The sequence below is a fragment of the Budorcas taxicolor genome, chromosome 9 (assembly GCF_023091745.1).
Source record: "Budorcas taxicolor isolate Tak-1 chromosome 9, Takin1.1, whole genome shotgun sequence".
NCBI lineage: Eukaryota > Metazoa > Chordata > Mammalia > Artiodactyla > Bovidae > Budorcas > Budorcas taxicolor.
In genome coordinates, this window is record NC_068918.1 from 57,559,093 (window position 1) to 57,581,233 (window position 22,141).

The 22,141-nt window shown below is 36.1% G+C and overlaps 1 protein-coding gene across 1 annotated transcript in view; it reads right to left on the bottom strand.

Annotated features, from left to right (window-relative positions):
* Positions 1-442: 442 nt before the first annotated feature.
* The window catches only part of PTPRK (protein tyrosine phosphatase receptor type K), a 625,738-nt gene continuing 604,039 nt past the window's right edge, over positions 443-22,141 (bottom strand). Inside the window, exons 25-34 of the mRNA XM_052645975.1 lie at positions 20,332-20,486; positions 18,133-18,268; positions 17,766-17,915; positions 16,708-16,881; positions 13,421-13,552; positions 13,153-13,278; positions 10,288-10,451; positions 9,632-9,767; positions 6,580-6,760; positions 443-580 (exon numbers count right to left, since the gene is read on the bottom strand). Of these exons, the coding sequence (XP_052501935.1) occupies positions 6,707-6,760; positions 9,632-9,767; positions 10,288-10,451; positions 13,153-13,278; positions 13,421-13,552; positions 16,708-16,881; positions 17,766-17,915; positions 18,133-18,268; positions 20,332-20,486 (1,227 nt within the window). The 3' untranslated portion in view covers positions 443-580; positions 6,580-6,706. The remainder of the gene's footprint in view (positions 581-6,579; positions 6,761-9,631; positions 9,768-10,287; positions 10,452-13,152; positions 13,279-13,420; positions 13,553-16,707; positions 16,882-17,765; positions 17,916-18,132; positions 18,269-20,331; positions 20,487-22,141) is intronic.

Genomic DNA, 22,141 nt, shown 5'->3' on the forward strand with positions numbered 1-22,141 from the left:
TGACATTCTTTTTTTTTTTTTTTCATCTTTAGAGTCAAGACTCAATTACAGATATTTTTAAAACATAAAAATATGTGAGAAAATAAGGTAAATAGAAACCAAGAACAAGTATGAAAAATAGTTCTGAGAGCTACTTAAAGACAACTAAAATTCATGTTTCTTTAAAATATATTAAAAAAAATTCAAAGTAAAACAATAGCTATTCTACAGTGGAGGTCACAACAGACAACCAGAGGCAACCTCCTACAAGTTTTGTTTTTTACAGAGTTGGGCTAGAGGCATATTTTTGTTTTTGAATTTAATTGGTTGCTAATATTCAAAAATTTTAAGCATCCACATTAAGGTTTAGATTTCCACACCCTCCTGAGAGATGAGACACTGTAGAGCCCATATCCCCATGCAGCAAACTGCTGGGAGATGAATGCCATTCTCTTTGGGGATTATTTGTCCAAGTCCACTTTCAAGTCCAAGTGGGAGTCGGCCTCCTCACATCGTTCCCTCTGGTCCCTATGTCAAGCAACAATTTATCATCAGTTTCATGCTATTGTGTTTCTTGTAGCAGAGCTGAAGATGGCAGAAACTGAAAGGAAGGAAACGCAAAATGAACAGAAGGAATATGTGTTTTAATATAAAAATGGAGGCAGATATATTTTTGTAGAGATGAAAACAATCCCTACAAAAAGTGCACACACTGAAGATGTCTGCTGTAATAATACAATTGCAATGATATACCTGGCCTGTTTATCTCTCATAGCACGCTCCTGGCTCTGCAGGCATCTCCTCTTTCTCAAGAAATAACAAGTGGGGGCCATAACGATCTTGTTTTCTCTGCTGTCCCAGTTTGATTTTGTCTCTTAGACCATGCAACATAGTGGGAGTGCATGGCCTAAGTTCATCTATGTATTCTAACATCTATTTTAAGAAAATAACTCATTGGTGATTCAATTTAGATATTTTTGCTTTTCATATTCTGCATCTACTTAGATTGCATCTGAGTACTGAGGGTTTGTATATTTTTATGTTTTTTTTTTAATTTATTTTTAATTGGAGGATAATTGCATTACAATGTTGTGTTGGTTTGTCGTACAACGTTAATCAGCCATGTATGTGTCAGTGGCTCAGCCGTATCTGACTCTTGCGACCAGATGGGACTGTAGCCCACCAGGCTCCTCTGTCCAAGGGATTCTCCAGGCAAGAGTACTGGAGAGGGTTGCCATTTCCTTCTCCAGGGGATCTTCCTGACCCAGGGATCAAACCCACATTTCCTGCATTGCAGGTAGATTCTTTACTGTCTGAGCCACCAGGGAAGTCCCCTCAGTTTTCAGATATTATAAAAATTCCACTGTTGTTAGGGAGGAAACTAATCAGCCATAAGTATCCATATATCCCCTCCCTCCCACTCCCTTCCCATCCCACCCCCTCCAGGTCCTCACAGAGTACCAGTCTGAGCTTCCTGTGTTATACAGTAGCTTTCCATTAGCTATCTGTTTTACACATGGTCTAACCAACTGAGCTAACCAGCAATGAGGCTGACACATGCACATTGCCATGCGTAAAATAGCTAGCTAATGGGAAGCTGCTGTATGACTCAGGGAGCTCAGACTGGTTCTCTGTGAGGACCTGGAGGGCTGGGGAGGGAAGGAAGCTATTTTACACATGGTAATGTGTGTGTGTCAATGCTACTCTCTCAACTGGCCCCACCGTCTCCTTCCCCCACTGTGTTCACAAATCCATTCTCTATGTCTGTGTCTCTATTCTTCCCCTGCAAATCCGTTCCTCATACCATTTTTCTAGATAACATATATATGCATTAATATACAATATTTCGGAGAAGGCAATGGCACCCACTCCAGTACTCTTGCCTGGAAAATCCCATGGATGGAGGAGCCTGGTGGGCTGCAATCCATGGGGTTGCTAAGAGTCAGAGATGACTGAGCGACTTCACTTTCACTTTCCACTTTCATGCATTGGAGAAGGAAATGGCAACCCACTCCAGTGTTCTTGCCTGGAGAATCCCAGGGACGGGGGAGCCTGGTGGGCTGCCGTCTATGGGGTCGCACAGAGTCGGACATGACTGAAGCGACTTAGCAGCAACATACAATATTTGTTTTTCTCTTACCAACTTCACTCTGTATAACAGGCTTTAGGTTCATCCATACTGAGGGTTTGTATTTTTGTCCTAAATGCTATATATCCCCTATCTAAGACTGATAAAACATACAAGACTAAGTTGAAATGAACATGACATCAGAACAAATCAGCACACAATTTTCTGGGTTAGATTTCAAGTATTGTAACTGCCTTTCTACAATTGGCAAGTGCATGATAAAGAGATGCTATCTGTCATAAAATCTCCCTACCACTCCCTCCCCGAGCAGATCTTAATATTAAAGAAAGCTTGCTGATATTCCATAGTGACTTTATGTTGCTTCAACAGTTTAGAAATCAGTTCCATTGCTTTTTATTCAGAATTTGATAACAACAGTATCTCTATGGTGTTTGTTATCTTCCAGGTTAGCATTTCAGTTCACTTTGGAAAAAGCTGGGAGTTCAGAAGTGTCATATATCTACCATATTTCCATTGATTTTTGGATAATTTATATTCTAGAAGCCACTTATAGCTTACTTAAAGCAGATTTCAAGACGGAGCTTTCCTTTTTAGCTTCAGAGATATATTCTCATACTCTGTAGACCGCTTGAATAGAGCAGAGTTGTGAACAAATTAAGATAATATCTATCCCACTCCAAGCCTCCCTAAGCTGTGGGAAGACTTTCTGAAATAATAAGCAAGTAGAAATCGTAACAGGAGGCCCAGTCAGCCATCTTCTATCTTCACTTATGACAGTTGATAAAAATAGCGTTATCACCCTTACATTATATAGGGATGTTTCCTAAAACGCTGAAATGAATTTAGGAAGGTTGTGGCATGTCTGCCTATGGAAATATCTTATAGAGTAAACATGCTACATATTACACAAGGTATGGGACAGTATATTAATTTCTGGCTCAGTTCAGTTCAGTCGCTCAGTTGTGTCCGACTCTTTGTGACCCCATGAATCGCAGCACGCCAGGCCTCCCTGTCCATCACCATCCCCTGGAGTTCACTCAAACTCACATCATTTTGGTGTAAAAAATGCTTACTTGAGTGCATAGAAATAAAATATACATATATAATTGTCACTCCCCTAAAAAAAAGTTAGGCATATATCAAGAATTGTCTTGCAAAGCTAACAGACCATCTCCTATTTCCAGCTGGGCTACAGATATTTCTCTCTCGCATTTTAACATTTGTAGGTGTTTAGTAAGGTTTTCAGATCCTGAGAACTTTAGGTACACCATTTTCTGGCAACAGAGCAGAGTTGAGAGAGAGCAACTGTTGATGTCTGACTTCAAAGCTTATTACGTAAGGACCTGGAACCCAAGAGATCTCAAGGTGAATAGTAAATGAGCTCGTCAGTAGAGAGGTAAACATGTCTCTTCTCCCTCCTGGTCCAGGTAGAAATACCTTCCTTTTTGTGTGTCTCCCAATGTTAGAGACCATTTGTTTGCAAAATAGCAACACATTCATGCAAAATCCTTCTCTTTCTTTAAAGACTAAATATTAGAAAAAGGTTAGGCAGCTCAGACAAGAAGGTGAAAACTTATTTTTAAGATTCGTTAGAACTCAAATTCTCAGTTGCTGTGTGCCTCTGCCCACCCACTTCCAACATTTCCCTAGTGATAATACATAGGAAAGGGATCTATAAAATTCCACATCATGACAGCCATTTAAGAAGTAACTGACATGGACGTAGGAGGCCTTTAATTGTGAAAAGCATGGTCACTTTTTAAGAATTCTACCAAGACATCTCCTGCTTAGAAGGACACAGCTGAGTGGGACATGGCCATGCGTGGGACTCCACAGGGAATTCCACAATAGTATAAAGTATCAATTTTTGAATAAGAGTATTTAAAAAAAAAAATTTATAGTGTCCCATCCTTCTCCCCCAATCCAAGTGTCTCTGGATGAACTGGCCTCTGTGGTGGTGCCCGTACAGAGCAAGCATGATATTTTTATTTCCTGTTGGAGACAAAAAGGAAATTTGTTCTTTGCTTGAATTTTGGAGGCCACACAGACCTCTGAGCTTTGTGGTCAGTAGTATTCCTGGTGACTTTGGTTAGGTATGAGTTTTAATCCTGTGACTAGAAAGGAAATCAGGGTCATGTAGCAAAGCAGAATCCTTCAATTAACATCATGGAACATTACTGCGAAACCCAATCTTGGGTGAGTTTGTAAATTTTTTGTTAAATGCATCCGTGTTTAAATGAAAATTAGTCTCCCTAGAAAAAGATGAGTTCCCTTATTTAAATTCTTACTAATGAAAGTCACAAATGTTTTAATAATGTACACAGCAAATGGAAGTAAGATAGCCATAATGATAATGCTTTATGAGAAAATCAATTAATGAGGAACAGTAAGAATGAAGTGCCAAATTTCCCTTGCCATGCCATCGGGGAAGAAATGTGTTCAGTGGAAGAGAGTAATTTATCAGACTCGAAGATTTTTTTCTTTTTTCTTTGGCTGTGCTGGGTCTGCACTGCTGCACGGGCTGTTCTCAGTTGTGGTGAGTGGGGACTATGCTCTAGTTGTGATGTGTGGGCTTCTCATTGCAGTGGCTTCTTTTGTTTCAGAGCACGGGCTCTATAGTGCATGAGCTTCAGCAGTTGCAGCACATGGGCTCAGCAGTTGTGGTTCCCAGGCTCTAGAGTACAGGCTCAACAGTTGCGGGACCCAGGCTTAGTTGCTAAGTGACAAGTGGGATCTTACTGGATCAGGGATCAAACTCATGTCTCCTGCGCAGGCAGGTGGATTCCTTACTACTGAGTCATTAGGGAAGCCTCAAACTCAGATTTACATCTGTTGACAAAACATTTACCCTCTCAGCTTCAATTTTATCACTGGTAAAATTGGGATGACAATTACTATTTGTGTTATATGGAGAAATAAGGAAATTTACATTACATAAAATGGTAGTGACATATAAATACAGCAACTTAAGAAAAAAAAGTTGGTGTTAATTCCCTGGACTTTTTTTCTCTCCACTCATTTGGAATTTTGGAAATTTAAGTTAAAGAGTAAAAATGAAAGAAGTTTGTATCTGGACATCAGTTTTATTTTGAATAGATTTCATGTTGTCTACTTGTGTCACTGAGAATAAGATATTTATTTGGGACTGAAGGCATAAAATTAAGGGGAGAAAATGATGTGTAAACAATAACTGCTGTAATTATGAAAGTTTTATTTCACTCTTACTTTAATTAAATCTTCATAAGCACCATGTCATGAACTGGCAATCTAAAAAGAGGATACTGGAATGCTTTAGTCAATAACAAACTGCAAGCTGATGATGTGAAATTACAGCTACATGGAGCATGTGTACAAGATCACATTTAAAAAGGTTCACTTGAGAATCCCATGATGATGCACAAAATAGGAATCTGGCATCGATTCGTTCACACTTTGCTCAGAACTCAAAGCTTGTGCATGTAAACATCAAAAGAAACACTGGATCACCTTGACAGTTTACAGTTTGCTAACACTTGACTGTAGAAGCATAAATGTTGCAGTTTTGATTTTTTGACCAGTGCTTGGTCATAGGCTAAAAAGACCAATCCCTTTAAAATTTAAATGATGCTTAAAGGTTATGTTCAACATTACACAAGTCATCAGCAAGGCCTTTGAATGCGTGCAGTTCTCATAATGATTACCAAACCATACTGACCTAAGGAAATCATGAAAAATTATATATTTTCAGCAAAATGTTTTAATTTGGTCCTACATTAAAAGACCCAATTGCCAAGGTGTTTCACATAAATTTAATTCACAAGCATTGTACACAAGAGAATCACTTTAAAGAACATTGCTTCCTGATTTATGAATTAAAAAGTTTATCCTCTACTTACACTAAACATACAAAAAATAATCTACAAAAATTGTTTACAATTGATTTTAGTGAAAGAAAAACCTTTCTTCAAAAAAAAAGAAAAAAAGATTGTGTGGTGGTAGTATTTTAGCCATCAAAAAGGAATGTAAGTAACCAATAAATATAATGTGCTTTCTCCATATAGACATATTTACACTTGAGTCTTTGGCTTATGGTTTTTTGTGTCTTTTTTAGAAAGAACTTTAAATGATCCATCCATCATTGCACATTAAAAGAAAATAAGCCAGTTATATATATTTATATATTTATATAGAGATCTGCTACACTTGAAACATATAAAAAATGAACTTTCCTATGAACTTGCACAGCTTTTCTTTCTTCTTCCTTGAAAGTTTTAACATCTTTTATCTGAAAAAGGGAAAAAAATGCCACAAAGAAAGTTTTAATTCATGCAACACGTGGTGGCTGCTGTACCAAAACCAGGAGAGAAAACGCTGCCTATTCACTGTACAAACACTGATAAGTTTTCATGTGAATCTGCTGCTTATTAAATATAATTTATGTGGCATGAAATGTTGATGCTCTCATACAGTAATAGAAACTAATTGAGTCCTTTTTATTAAGATACACTACTTCATAAGAAAAATACTTTTACCTCTCAAATGTAAAAGTCTCCCCCCCACCCACATTAAAATCTTTCTGCACAGGTGTGACAGGTACAACAGCTGCTGGCTCAACAGATGAATGGGTTCTGTTGGGATGCACTCTGAAGTCTCCCCCAACTAAGATGACTCCAGGTACTCCAAAGCCACATCATAGCAGAAACGGTACTGCTCCTGAAAGATGTTAAAACAAAATGGTGGAGTGAAGTCAAGAAAAAAACAAAGAATGGAGAACAGTGGTTGTCAAATGAATACTTGGCATTCAATTTAGATTATTCAAGAATTACAAACTTCTTCTTTTTCCATAGACAAGTTTAACATCAAGGCATGTATTATTTTACCTTTGAGTCTAATGATTGCTGTTTAAGAAAAAGGAAGTTGATGTAAAAATATATGTTGTCTTTGCCTCATATTCTGTATCAAATTAAAAAAACCCAGCAGTATTGCTTATTTGATTATAACAGTAATACCTGATCATACAGAAAAATTTCCAAGTATAGAAAAAGATTACGAATCAGAAAAGTTTCTATAAATCTATTATCAGAAATAACTTTTTAAAAATACTATCTTAGCTTCAGACCATTTTTATGCATGCTTGAAATAGTATTTTAGAGTAAATATAATTGCATATTTATATTTGAGGATATGATTTTATATTTTATTTTCTGTTGTTTAGCATTATTATGTATTTTTTCTCATTTTATTTAACATCTCTTTTAATATACATAAAAGTCTAATATATGGATTGACTATAAAATGACATTTTTTAAATTAATTTTAAATAATCCTAGAGTGAACATGCAATTAATTTTTCTCCACACTTTATGTATTTTCCTTAGTGGTACAAATAAGCCAGTTATTTCAAACTGCCATTTCACAATTCCAAATACTTAATTTCTTCTTCCAGTTTTATTGAGATTTAATTGATATACAGCACTGTTTATGTTTAAGGTGTACAGCATAACGATTTGACTTACATATGTGAATATCTAAATTCTTAATTTTTGACATAGTCTTTGTTCCATCAGAGTATTTAATTAAAAGTTTCAAAAATAGTTAGTGGTTCCTAACTTTTTCTGAGCTTACTTTTATCAGAAAAATTATTTTGCTGCCTTTATTCAAGATAACTTGGCTGACAATAAAACTTTTTTGAGTTAAAACTGCTTTTCCTCTCAGTCCATCTATATGCTGCTCCATTATGAAGAATTTAGAAAAATTCAGAGACTGCATTACAAATTATGACTTGTAACATGTAGTAAAATCTTCTCAATTCAGTCCAAGTGGGTAACATTTAGGCTGAATTAGAAAACAATCTAAAACTCATGCTATTTCAAAAGAGAACTTTCGGTATTTGAGCAATAAAAGAAGGAAGTAAAAATTTTCCCCAAGCAATCCTACCCTAATTATCAAGTAGGTGTGATTTAAATTAGCCTGTGGCAAGTACACCTCAAGAACCAAAAAGTGCTTGTGAACAGTTACATCTCTTTAACCAGTCTTTAGCAATTTGGTTTACATTCTATATTTTCTCACCAAACTCGTCAGTTCAATTCAGCATCACAAGGAACTAATCACTAACCTTGATTAAAAACACATCAAAAGACTGGGTGTTTAGACAAGATTCATGGGACATGAGTGTAAAGGTAAATAGTAACTCTTAAGAAGGTTCTAGAATGGCAGAGTTTAATCATAGGCTTTTTTTTTTTTAAGTAACAGTAAGAAATCAGTTAAATTTGGAAGTATAATTTGAATTCTGAGGCCAGAAGTGATCTTATTGATGATTTTAGGAAGACGATCTGAAAGACAGAGGCAGACTTATATGAAAAAATATTCAGATGGCAGAGAGTTTAAAGACCTAACCGTTACCAGCCCATTTTGTAAATAGACCTCAGAGTTTTACCTAAAAATCCCTCAAATCTATCTGCCTTCCTCCATCTCTATTGCCAACACCCCGGTCAAAGCCAATACCATCTTATTGGGACACCAGCAATACCTAAGGTATGAGCTGGAAGAGAGGGGCTTTGAAGACTTGTCAAAGGGGAAGAAGTCTGTGACTGCTCTTAAAAATGAAACCGTATAAATGTAACTCTTCAGATTCTGTCTCAGGAAGCAATGCAGCTCTTGTGTGAACAATCCATGAGCAGGAAGTGGTGAAAATACTTTAAAGGTTTATTGAATTGCTCATTTTAGTTATCTGATCATCTTGATAAACGTAGGGCAAGCAACAATGATGTCTTGGTTTTTCTGGTTTACTTCTCTGTGAGCATAAACTACACAGCTGCTCCTGACCTATTCCCACCATTCACATATGTATAACCCACATCACTTTACAGCGATGTATAAAGACATCGCTTTAGATGTTGAACGTTCTAAAAGTTTAGCTTGCTTTCTTCCTCTGCATAGAGCTTCAAATAGATGAATTCCTACATACACATATTAACACCTCCTTGCTCTTATTTTGTAATCTGAGTTCTGATTTTATGAGCCATGGCTAATTCAAGTAATACCACATGATTACAATCTAAAATTGGTAAAAGGTGAAATCTACGGCAATACTTGAAAAAATTATAATTTGACCAGAAAGGAAGAATTATAAATAATGACTAAAATAAATTGCATTTGCCCTTTAAAAACACTGGGTGTCTAAAGCGCTAGATACAATCTAGAAGTATATCCCTCAAAATGTTTTACCAGTTAACTCAATATGCTTTAAGAAATACCAAGAATAAAACCTAGATAACAGGATTTTTCTTATTACAGAACCATTTATCAAATGTAGCAAATATTTATTGCTCAAAAAAAAAAAATCCTATATATTTTCCAAGTTAAATGAAATTAGTTTTCATCATTAGCAATTTATACAATATGTGACTAAGCTTATGGGTGTAGAAGGAGTTACTTGGCAATTCATCAGTTAGAGCAGGAAGGTCCCCACAAAGACTCATTTACACATATCATTCCCTATCTGTGAATGAAGTCAGATCAACAAGTAGGTATATGACTGATTAACCTCTACTCCCCACTTCAGCATCCACGACTGTGACTCACCGGGGCTTCCACCATGTTTGGCTTGCTGTTCCTTAGTGTCTTGACTGCATGGAACACATCAACAACATTTTGCCGTTTCACCATTTCAACAACAATGCCGATAGCACAGAACATGCCACTTCGCCCGCCACCATTTCTGAAAGCAAAGAAAACAAAGGTGTTTTCTAGATGGAAGTTTTTGGTGACCATAGGTCACACAATCATACATGTTTTGGAAAAGAAAATAAATGTTTTAATATTGCTTGTGTTTTAATTTTGCTTCACATGTGTACATGTTTGTATGGAGGGCAGAGAGGAAGATACTTGAGGATGGTATTAACTCAACAGCTTATGCTTACGGCAGGGACATGCTATAGGCATAGATTGCTACAAGCTAGATACTTTGAGATTTTTATAGATTTGTACATAGTGTAAATCAGAAAAGTTACTCAGAGTAGTGTTCAAGAGTTTATATGACAACTGTATAAAATCAGTTTGAAAAATACAAAAGTTGTAGTAGTGAATTATAGAACTGTGAAACAGGAAGATTGTTTTAGAGAAATATCTAGTTGAGGTCTGTAAGACGGGAGTTACTCTTTAGCAGAGAAAAAAAGAAGGCTAATGACGGAACGAGCACCAAGGCTCCCTGAATGGCTCAGCCAAGACGCCATACTCACAGGCAGTGGATGATCGTCCGGCCCTCCCCTTCCTCACATTCCTCCTGCCATTTTTCCACCTGCAGTATCAGCTTCAAAAATGACCGTTTGGAGCCAGGCACTTCTCGATGGGAAGCCCAGCCTAGATATTGAAACTGCTGCACCATCAGATAACCTTCTTGTGGCTGTTGAGGGAAAAAAATATTTCTATGTAAATAAGTTAGGGCTAGAATTTTTACTAGAAAGTAAATGGTTCACGGCTTCCCAGGTGGGTCAGCCATAAAGAGTCCACCTTCCAATGCAGAAGATGCTGGTTTGATCCCTGGGTCAGGCAGATCCCTGGAGGAAGAAATGGCAATTCACTCCAGTCTGGCAGGCTACAGTCTATGAGGTCACACAGAGTCAGACACGACTTAGAGATTGAGAGTGCAAAAAAGTTTCATACCAATTTACACTATGACATAAATGACACATTAGACTGAATCTAGCTAATGCAAGTCCAAAATATGCACATGTCAGGGCAGGAAGATTCTAAATTAAGTGAGAATTATCTTCATATAAGCTTCTCCCTGACACTCCATATCCAAAAATCAATTACTATGATTATACTTAAATAACTTTCAAATTCATCTTTTCTTTATTGCCACTGATATCACTGTATTCTCAAATCATAAATCATAATAATTACTTCCTAGTTGATCTCCCTGAACAAACTTTGCTATCTTTTCAAACCATTCTTATTGTAGACATCATGATTTAAATACAAATATGATCATGTCACTTCTTGATTTAATATCTTCCAAATAATCTTAGCATAAAAGCCAAACTGCTGCCATGGTTTAAAAATACCTGTATGATAAGGCTCCACTTCTTCCTCTAATTTCCCTTTATTCTAATAACCTAGTCAAGGTCTAGACACATTTGCCTTCTCTTAATCTATTTACCAAGTCATTTCTTATCTTGGGAACTTTGCATATACTGAACCCTTTGCCTTTCTCAGTCCCAAACAGAGTGATCAACTTGCCTTGAGCTTGCCTTGGACTTTTCTGGTCTTTGTGCTTAAATTCATGTATTCTAGGAAACCTTTCTGTCCTGTGTACCAAGGTAGCTGGCTATCTCATGCCCAAATAGCTCCTACTAATTTTTCAAATTTTGTCTTAAATATCATGGCCTCAAAGAAGTCTTCTCTGATCATCCAGCTTTGTCAGATCACCCAAAGTCTCTGTATTTTGTACTTTTTCCTCTATAAAATTTCATTTATTTGTAGATAAATGATTATACAAGTTGTTTAATGTTTATCTTCCCTGATAAAATACAAATTATTTAAGGACAAGAAAATATCTTTTTCCCTTAAAATCTCTTATCACTAGAATCTAGCAAAAATACTTTCCAAGTAATAGTATTGTTGAATAAATGAATCAAGACATTAAACCTTCAAGTGAAAATACAAGGAAGAACATGTATGTACAAGTGAGCCATATCATAAGGCATCAGACCTGAAGCTCCACATGGCAAGGTTCATACATCCTTTGGCGGGACAAGGAACTTTTGAGTTTAGCACCCAACCTCTAGTTGGCATATACTAAACATGTGGTGAGGTGAATGATATTAAATAATGATAATAGGAAAAGAAAGAAAAATCACACACTAATAAGTGCTTGAATACCAAATATAGATGAAAATAAATATGCTGACCCCCCCAAAAAAAGTAAAACAAATTTCAGTTCCTGTTCCTAGAATATTTTTCATATAAACAGTTCGGTAGCTACAGTTTCTCAGCTAAAATATTAGTAGAACCATAATGTAACAGATGTGCAGACATGATGAGATTCTTTAAATTAACATCTAAGATATGCATGAGTATCATGACATGATTGAATTTATCCTTTTCTTCCCCCATTGAAATCAACAATAGAACTGGATATGATTTTATTCTCTACTTATACACATACAGACATGAATCAGAAGTACATATAGTGATTTTGATGTGAGGAGCACTGTAATGTGACAATTTTAATTACACACTTAAAATAATACACGTACATAGAACTGCTGGTCTAGGAAAGAGTAATCTTTGTCTTTAAAAAGAGAGAGAATTCCATAATTCCATGGGAGGTACTACTGATTTCTTTTCAAATTCTCCTTGCTATGTGGTTACAAAATTTAAACAGATTTTATTAGTACTTTTTGGTTTTTTGAAGGAAAGACCCCAGATAGTTTGTCACTGATGGCAAAACACAGGAAATGTCAAGGAAAGAAAGGTTCCTGAAGGACAGTTGCTACTTCGCTGCTGGGAAAAGGCAAGGGCTAGCAGCACTGCATCGAGCTATATATCTGGGCAGAGCCAGAGGCTGAGCTATTCAGAGTGATGAAATTGTAGATGAGTTGTAGGAGGAGGGTCAGGGACGTATGTGATTTAAACAGAACTGGAATAGTGACACAGACCCCTTCTGTAATGGCTGATCCAACATATCACTATCTCCTGTCATCAATATTATATTCCTATTTTTCAATTGCATGACTCTTCTGGGCTGGATATCAACGCTAATAAGACTTGAAATTAATGTTGAGATAAATCTACCTATATTCAGAGGCCAGGCCCAGACAATCAAACTCAATTGAACCAGGGAATCTGCATTTTGATTTCCACATAGAATACAATAAGCTAGTAACTGACCCAGAAACCTAGCTTCCAGCATTTCTGATTTCCTGTTTTTAGAATGCATTTTTACTGCAGTTCTAAGCCATAAGATTACCAGTAGCTTTGGGACTGATTATATAATTTCTATTAATTTTACTCTCTCTTTTGTCTAAATGGAAATGTTCCACATTATGTTTGTAATCACCTGTTCTCGATCAATTCAGTTAAAAGCATTAATGACTTACTCTTGTTAGATTGCATATCCTAAAAATCCGGTTGATTACATCACAATCCATTGAACAAGACATACATTCCACTTGGATAGGACCATATCGTAGCGTCCCTTCTTCAGGCCAGTACTGAGGGCAGCCCTAGATGTGAATATTTTTGAAAGAAAAAGAAAATGAGCCTTATTTTTTTTCTAATTAGGATAGCATAAAGCAGATGTTAGCATTTTATTACTACTTTATTAAGTCATGTGTAAGTATACAAAAGAAACCCATAACCATTAACCTGGGACAAGTCGACTTCATTTAACATCACAATGGAGGTACAGCCATAATCATACACTAATCTCCAGAAATCTTTCACAGTGTTTGGCAGAGGGTATTGTGTGACAATGAAAGCAGCTGGTTGTCTGTAGCTCTGTGAAAAAAACAAGGTAGATAGGGAAAAATAACTTAGAATGAATAATCAGTTGTACAAGCAGATTCAATACACTTCAGGGAAGGGCTGGGAAGACTCAGCATCTTCAAATGGAGATGAAGTCAGCCTGCTGCTCCAGCCATGGAATAACAGATTTGGACCACTGCAACACACTGCAACTAGTAAGTAGTCAGTCTGATAGTAAGCCTTTGATGCCTCAGCAGCAATTCAAGCCAAGAATTAATTTTGTTGATAAAACTAAATATATGACAAATACCAAAAAAAAAAAAAAAAACCACTTCTTGAGGCTAAGATCCTTTGTAAGGTACCTGTTAGGCTGTTTCAGTCTTCTAAAGTCTAAGAGGCTAAAGACATAAAATTTCTGTGTGTGTGTGTGTGTCTGTCTATGAATATATGTTCATCAGCTATCAACTGTTATAGAACTGTTTGGCTCTTCTCCACTCCAAATAAGAAAAACCACATGTGCCTCAAACTCATGTGCTTTTATATTATATTGACATTATCAACACATCTTGTAGGCAATCCACATCCCATAGTTTTCTGGGAATTTCTAATGTATATCAATGATCAGAATGATAGTTTCAATCATTTAAGTGAGGGTGGGATGATTTGAGATAAGAGCATTGAAACATGTATATTATCATATGTGAAACAGATCGCCAGTCCAGGTCCGATGCATGAGACAGGGTGCTCAGGGCTGGTGCGCTGGGATGACCCTAAAGGATGGGATGGGGAGGAAGGTGGGAGGGGGGTTAAGGACGGGGAAAACATGTACACCCATGGCTGATTTTTGTCAGTGTATGGCAAAATCACTACAATATTGTAAAGTAATTAGTCTCCAATTAAAATAAATAAATTAAAAAAAAAGATTTTTCAAGTGCCACAGAGTAAAACTAATGCACTCCCTGGCCCCAGGTAAGAGGGAATGACTCCTTATTGACCCAGGGCCCCCTGATTGGGACACAATGCATTCTTTCTTCCCAGAAAGAGGATAGATTGATCTGGCCAGATAATCTGTCATTCTACACACTAATGATCTACACTGAAATAGAAATATATATTTCTATGTAATAAACTAAGGATTTGTAAAAATATAACTAGACAGCTGCCTGAGATAGATTTCTTTAATGCTGATAAAAATTGTCAGTGATCTGCTAACTCAGTTGTATCATATTACTCTTTAAGTCCTTCAGGTGTCTCAATACCAGTGTAGAAACTGACCTTTGAGCCTCATAGATCCTATCACCATTTGGGAAATGCTGCTAACCATAGTATTTCACTCCATGGATGACTGCAGGATAAATCTGGGGAGACAGTAATTCACCAGAAGCTTCTACTTGACCTTAAGACCTCAAAAAGTTACACCTGTAGGTGGGGTGAGTGCCCTCCTAAGGAAGATATGAAGGCTTATGAGAAAGGATCAGAAGAAAGAAATAAACTTTCCTTCCAATTAAATGTCTGCTCCATGGGAAAGTAAGTCAAGGGAGATGAAAAGCCTTTTATTCCTTTTTTGAGTCATAGGGGTGGGGAGATAGAAGAAGAGAAGACGATATGAGAGAAGACTGAAGATTTCCCATTTCTTTCCTCTCGAAGTGCAAGAGTACATCCAAGGCTTTGATATCACATTCTTGGCCATACCTCTTAATTTTCACAGGCATGACAAAGGGTGCATGACACTTACAATGGGGTAGAGAGGAAGGGAAGGTGGGAGTGTTGAACAATGAGCCCCATTCTTATAAACCAAACCAAACCTAACTTTTCTGTAGTCCCAACCACTACCAAATCCACAGGGCAGTTTTGACTATAAAATATATGTGTTGAATCACAGTGAGTTAGACAGAAGATAGGAACACATAGAATACAAGGTTCTGTCTTCATACTGACCAGAAAAACACCTGGAAATTAAAAAATTTGAGAGATGTCAAAGACAAAAAATGCCTCAATATCTTTCCTAATGTTATTTTATTTTTCTCACCCTTTTTCATTCTAAACATAGACTGACTCAGAAAAAAAAAAGGTTTGTGTGTTTTCTCTATATTTAGTATGTTTGACTTTGCAGATGATTAAAATGGCAAGAAAAAGTATAATGAGGATCTAGTGTGATTTCAGGGGACAAGAGTAATAACTCGGCAAGGCTCTAGTCACAGCAAGAGTAGTAGCTTTCTACTTGAGCTTACCTTTAAACTATTCTGCTCTGTAGAATAAAGAAGAGCAAAGTAAGTGGCTGAAAATAGGAAGTGGCACATAGGCTTTGGCAAGCCTCTACTATCAGAAACTAATTTTGGAGAACTCAGTAGGAGCAATAACTTAGAAAGCCTCATTATTCATCACCCAAGAATGAACCCTGACTCTGGTTTCTCCTTATTACGGCTCCATAGTCTAAATGGCAAAAACTAGAAATGCCTATGAAGGAAGGTGATAAACCAAAAGGATGCTGAACTTAAAACCCTTCTTGCTTCTTCCCAAGGTAAGCAAAACAAGATTGGGAAAAAAGACTACTTTAAAATTCTCTTTCCATATTGGTGTGTCTTTGGGATGCTGACATGTAAGTTCCTGCTGTACCATCTACAATACAAAGACTGGAGTAGGGCAAGAGAGTTCTTTTCATGATGATTGATGTGATAACATGGTATCTTCCATGCCTTGCCTTATATCTTATTAATTAATAACAAATGAAATAAGTTAGCTATAAATTATTGGAATAATTATTAGTCAGCTATAAATTATTAGTGTCAGAGATAAAAGTTTCTAAATTAACACAATTTCAGTAGAATATGATGTTCTGTGACTTAAAAAATTCATTCCTAACTATATTCAAAATAGATAAGCATGACTCTCTTTCCTGAAAATAACCAGGATGAAAACTATCACCTGCAGATATTTCTTGTACAAAAATTTTATAACAATTGAAAATCAACCGTCAAACTTATAGTCAAGCCTAAAATTTATAGTGCCTAAGAACTACTGTAAGGAAAACTCAAAATCATTGTCCAAAAAATTTTGTATTACAATGACAGTTTCTACTTTTCCTTTTTAGGCCATTTAAATTTTCTTGAAAAGAGAACCTAGCCAGTGTTCATCAATTTTGCAGCTTTTCATTATATTTTACACTAACAAAGAGAGCAGTCTCTTACATCCATAAGAGCAGCATTGATGTAGTTACTACTCTCCCCATCAATTGTAATTAAAAAAGGCAGACATCTGTCAGGTGGCAGCATGTCCATAAAACGGTTCTTGTCATGGTTCCTTGGCAGGCATGCTATACTGCAGTCCTCAGCTTGTAGTCGAGGGGTGACTGAATTCAAGGTCTGGAAAAAAAAGGGAACCCAGGTTAAAAAACAGTGACCCATTTCACAGCATAACACAGATCTAGCATGCATTTAGGAGGCCAAGTAGAAAGTAAAGGATTTGTGCAAGTCAATGACATTTGCCATGATGACAGGCTGACAGACTTTGTAGTTAAAGCTACTAAAGCCTGAGAAGTGACAAAGAAACACTACACACATTGTCCAATGTACCTCTCTGTAAAAGGGAAAGGGATGCTAAACAACAGAGCAACAACCTGCAAAAGGTATTGTCTAACCAAAGAAAATGCAATCAGAGCAGCCCATGATGATGCCCCATCATCAAACTTCTAATTTGTAATAACATTTTAATGTGCCAGATTTGAGGACATGCTATGGCAAAGAGCACTGGGCAAAGAATCAAAGTATTAGGTTTTTAGAGTTATTCTTGATTTCACAGTCAACAGCTTTAGGGATGTTTTAAGGGCAGTGAAAACATTTGTGATTATTTAGAGATGATGTTTTGCACAAACTCCAGCTATTATTATTAACGTGCTTTAGTGACACAGAAGGTCAAAATCCAAAAGATTGCATTTTGAAAAAGATTGTAAAGATATACAAATTATCACTAAATTTGGCTTTTATGGTACCTTTTTCTCATACTTTTCTGTGAGTCTGAATTCATTTGTCCTTCAAAATACAGCAGATGTGATATGAGCTCATTAATACAAAAGTTGACTCTATAACTTTGTATAACTGTATAATGAAAGAGACATGTATTATATTATACTTAAAATAGGGCCAAAGGTTATAAACTTGACTTGAAAGCCCTTCCTTGGAAGAATTAGGAATGTCCAGGACAAACTGTAATAAGTTACTCATAAAAAGGTGCTGGAAATAATAAATACCTGGAATTCATCTTTGAGATGTGAAGAGTTTGTCTGGGAGTCTATTCTAATCATATCAAAATATGCAGCTTTAAATTCACAGACAGGTATGGCAGTTTCTCCACATAAGCAAGCCTCTAAAATGGCATCATGAATAAAAATGTACTGTTCCTATTAAAAGAAAGAAAATTTTCATAATATTTTAATACAAGTTTCCTGTCATCAAAGAATTTTCTCTATATAAACATATTAATAAAAAAACCAGTATTTTTCTATGACTTAATGAGCTACTATTGATTCTATGGGACAAACACCCACTATTTAGTTTGATAAGTGTTGGAAAGCAAACCAAGAAAGACCACCTGAGGTTAATCAACAATCAACACACCTCTGTCTGGACCATATTGATACGACGAGATCGTAAGGCTTTGACACAGTTGTAGATGTCAACAACACCCTCTCTCTCAGCCATGTCCAGCATGATGTCAATCACAATGTAACAGCCAGTTCGTCCAGCACCAGCACTGAAAAATAAGCAGATCTAAAGAACTGCAGGAAGCATGTCTATACAAATTCAAAGACACATCTGATTTTCAAATAAGTGGAATCAAAGTGATTCAACAAAGTACAAGACATAATTTGTATGTACTTGTAAATGCCTGTTAAGGAACAAATAGCTTCAATGTAGAGAACCTACTTTGGTGTAAACTGAAGACTAGAACAAATTAAAAAATATAAACTTTGTAAATCAAATTGTGTTTTGAAAATAATGTATATATGTCACTTAAGTTTCATAGCTCTTATACAGTCTTCATTTTACAAAACTTTCAAGCTCATAGAATTGATCAAGGAGTGGATTTATGCTTTAAAATTTCACCTGAGAGTGAAAGACTCATACTTATATCATTGTGGGTGCTCTGGCAAAATGCAGCAATACTATCTTAATAAGACAGATTCTGGTCAAGGCAAAAGAACATTAATCTAAAACCTTTAAATGGAAAATCTGAGGAGTCACATTTCAGGGGAAGTGTTAATAGTGAGGGTAGGGATGAAAATGTTCGTTATTGCTGGGGAGGAGACCAACAGTAGAAAGAATATTTACATGGTGATCCAAAGAAAAAATGAAAATGAATTGTTAGGTATGAAATATAATTCTTAACAGGTCACAAAGATAGTACTATCTTCTTGTATTTAATTCAGTAGTCAAATCATAATATACTGCTGATTATATTACCCATTGGGAAGATTTCTCCAGTTTTATACATATAAGTCAATGGAGCAAAAAGGTATAGTTCAGATTTTTATGGAAAAATCACTTTGTAGTCAGCTCCCTCTCTTCCATAAATTCAGATGCCCAAGTGGAAGTAGAAAATGACACGTTTCGAGAGCATATCTGAGACTATCGGAGCACTACTGAAGTAGGCAATTCACAGGAAAGGAAACCTCAATGATAAGTCAAGACACTACATAATTGAAAACCCATTTATCTCATTTTCTAAATGCATAGATAGACTATTAACATTATTTCTTTGAAGTCTGGATTTGGTCATTTCTCTTAAACTTAATTGTTCTTTAAGAAATTTAAGTCAAAGGTATTGTGGCTATCTCTGTTTCTTTTTCTTGCCTACCATCTTCTCAGTCACTGTTCCCAGGGTTTGAGACAGGAAAGTAATTGAAGAGTACATCAGATTTCTTGAGGAGGATTGAATTGTAGATTTTTTTTTCAAGGTACACAGTATCTGATCCTAATGAGATGCCTTACTTTTATTTCATTCTCTGTTGTTTTATTTTTCCTCTTTCATATGTGGTCATTTAAATACTGAATAGGCTGGATTTTCAGGGAAAGAAAAATGCTTAAGCACAACCTATTATGTACTTTGGAAGGGATAGTATTTGAGAATGGTGTGCAGCATTTAGGAAAAGCTTTTCAGATTCAGTACATATTTTTCTATTCATATCTCAAAATGAGGCCATGTAATTTGCTTTTAGTATCTTTGGGTACTTGTTTTAAGAGAAGTTTCTAATCAAAAGAGAGTCTGGATAATATTCACATTTTTCTGGCATCTATATGCTGGATTTTACTAATGTAGTTTTCAAGGTCCTCTGAGGGATGGCTTTAAAAAAAATTCTTAAAGTAGATGTTTTACAGCCCAAATTCGTATAATTTAGGTCATTTAATAACTTTGTATGCCTCAAATTTAGTTTTAAAAGCTGGGATTCTGTTAGGAATTAACTAAATTGGCAAGAACTCTCTGGCTTTACCTACTATTCCATACTATACAGGCTTTGCAAAAGTGATTAAAAAAAAACCACAACACACATGCAGATGTTGCCACTAAAAGGCAGAGTTTCTACATTCGCAATTATGGACACTACTACACACATTAAGATGAATGTATTTATTTCTGAAGTTTCTTTTATATCCTCCTTAGAAGCTAACTTTTATTTTATTGCTGTTTTACCTATCTGTTATACTTGCAAACTAAAACCTTGTAAGCATGTATTAGTTTTTGTGTTTACAAGCCTGGTTTGGATACTTTAAAAAAGCTGTCTGCACAAAGTCAATGTCAATTGGACCACCACTCACCTGCAATGCACAACGATGGGACCAGCACTGGGAGGGTTGGAGAATTTGACCCGCCGGATGAAGGAAAGGAGGCCTGTAGCATGGTAGGGCACCCCATGGTCAGGCCAGCCAGTGAAATGGAACTGTTTAACTTCACGGATTTCATTGTATCCCCTCTGTGCAAAGACATAAAGAAGTGTTTTCACGGACCAAAATAGAGCCCTTAAAGACAACCATGGGTACTAGACCTGACTGACAATGAAAAAAATGAGAAATTTATCAAAGATACTGCTTTTGCTGAAAAAGGATGCTGACATGGCCTAAGGGATTATCTTTATTTTCAGACAACTGCCAAAGAAAGAAAATAAGAAGTCTTGCTCAGTTCTGTAAGGCTGGGTAAATTTTATTTACCTTGACAGTCTGTTCCTTATTTGGAATGACAACACATAAAATGATTAGGGGAAAAGGAAGAAACGGGAAGTTAAAATGCTGCCCTGTTGACCCAACACACTGAGTTCTCAAGTGGTGTATAAAAGCAACTTTCTGCTTCTTACCTCACAAAGAGATTTCAATGCCTTGCTTATCCATGTTGAAAATGGTTTTGAAGCATGGCATGTAGGGATTTTCCAGAACAGTGCTACTCTAGATGGGCGTGTAAAAATATACAGACAGCTAAACTGTTCTTTGGCCAGACTATTAACTCTGTGAAATAAATCAGCACACAGAGGATTATTTATAGCAACAAAAATACAAACTGAAAGAAGCAAACATCCATTGCTGTGCCTTTCTCCTATGGGGTTAATTTTTAGAGAAACATTTAAATGCGCATTTCAAACTTTTCCCTTCCTTTTTGTTAAAAGCAGCCCATAAATTGTAGGAACAGCACTTGGAGAATTCAGATGAGATGCTGCAGAGTTTATTTTTAAGAATCCACATTTGTGGCCCCCCAAGCCCCACTAAGGTCTATATATTTACAACTTTACTGTGAACTCTGTGAAATCTCAATCTCATTTGTTCCTCAGAAAAGGTAGAAAAAATTGCATGAAATAAATTAACTAAATGAAAAATTTTATCTTTAGATTCTATTCTAAATATCACCAAAGACTTGGAAGCCAGTGATCACATCTTATAATTTTTTTTTCTTTCCTGTTTTGAGTACAAAACCCCACATAAAGCAGGGTTCAACAAATAAGTATAATAGTAACAATGATAAACATCACTATGGAATTATACAAATAAAATCACTTTTTTAAGTACTTTTGAAGTCAGCTTTACTGAGAAAGGCCATACATTGTTCAAAGATCATCTCCTCAGCATTGATCCTTTTGCTGGAGTTGCTGAAGGGCCTTGCTCTCTCTAGAAAATTTTAATATCTGGCAGTGTATGTTTTCTTATTGTTCATTTTACTTAAACTTTCCTGAGTAATTTTCAAATATATGGTTTTTTAAAAATTACTCTTTTCCAGTGTTTTTTATATGAGGAAAATAAATTAAAAATAAACCCTAGTAATGTTATAATTAGTACTGTATCAACTCCATAAAGAGGTATTAATGCCAAGTATTCCCATTCTGGGACATGGGGCAAGTCTCCATTTATTCATATCTTTGTGTCCTTCAACACATTTGTAATGGTTTTATTCACTTAGGATCTGTTTTTTTCTTGCTAAATATATTTCTAGATACTTCAGAGGGCTTCTCAGATTTCTCAGTGGTGAAGAATCCACCTACAACACAGGAGATGTAGTCCTGTATTGCAATCCAGGACTCATCCAATACAATCCTCATCCAGTACAATCCCTGTGATGGAAAGCTCCCCTGTAGGAGGAAATGGC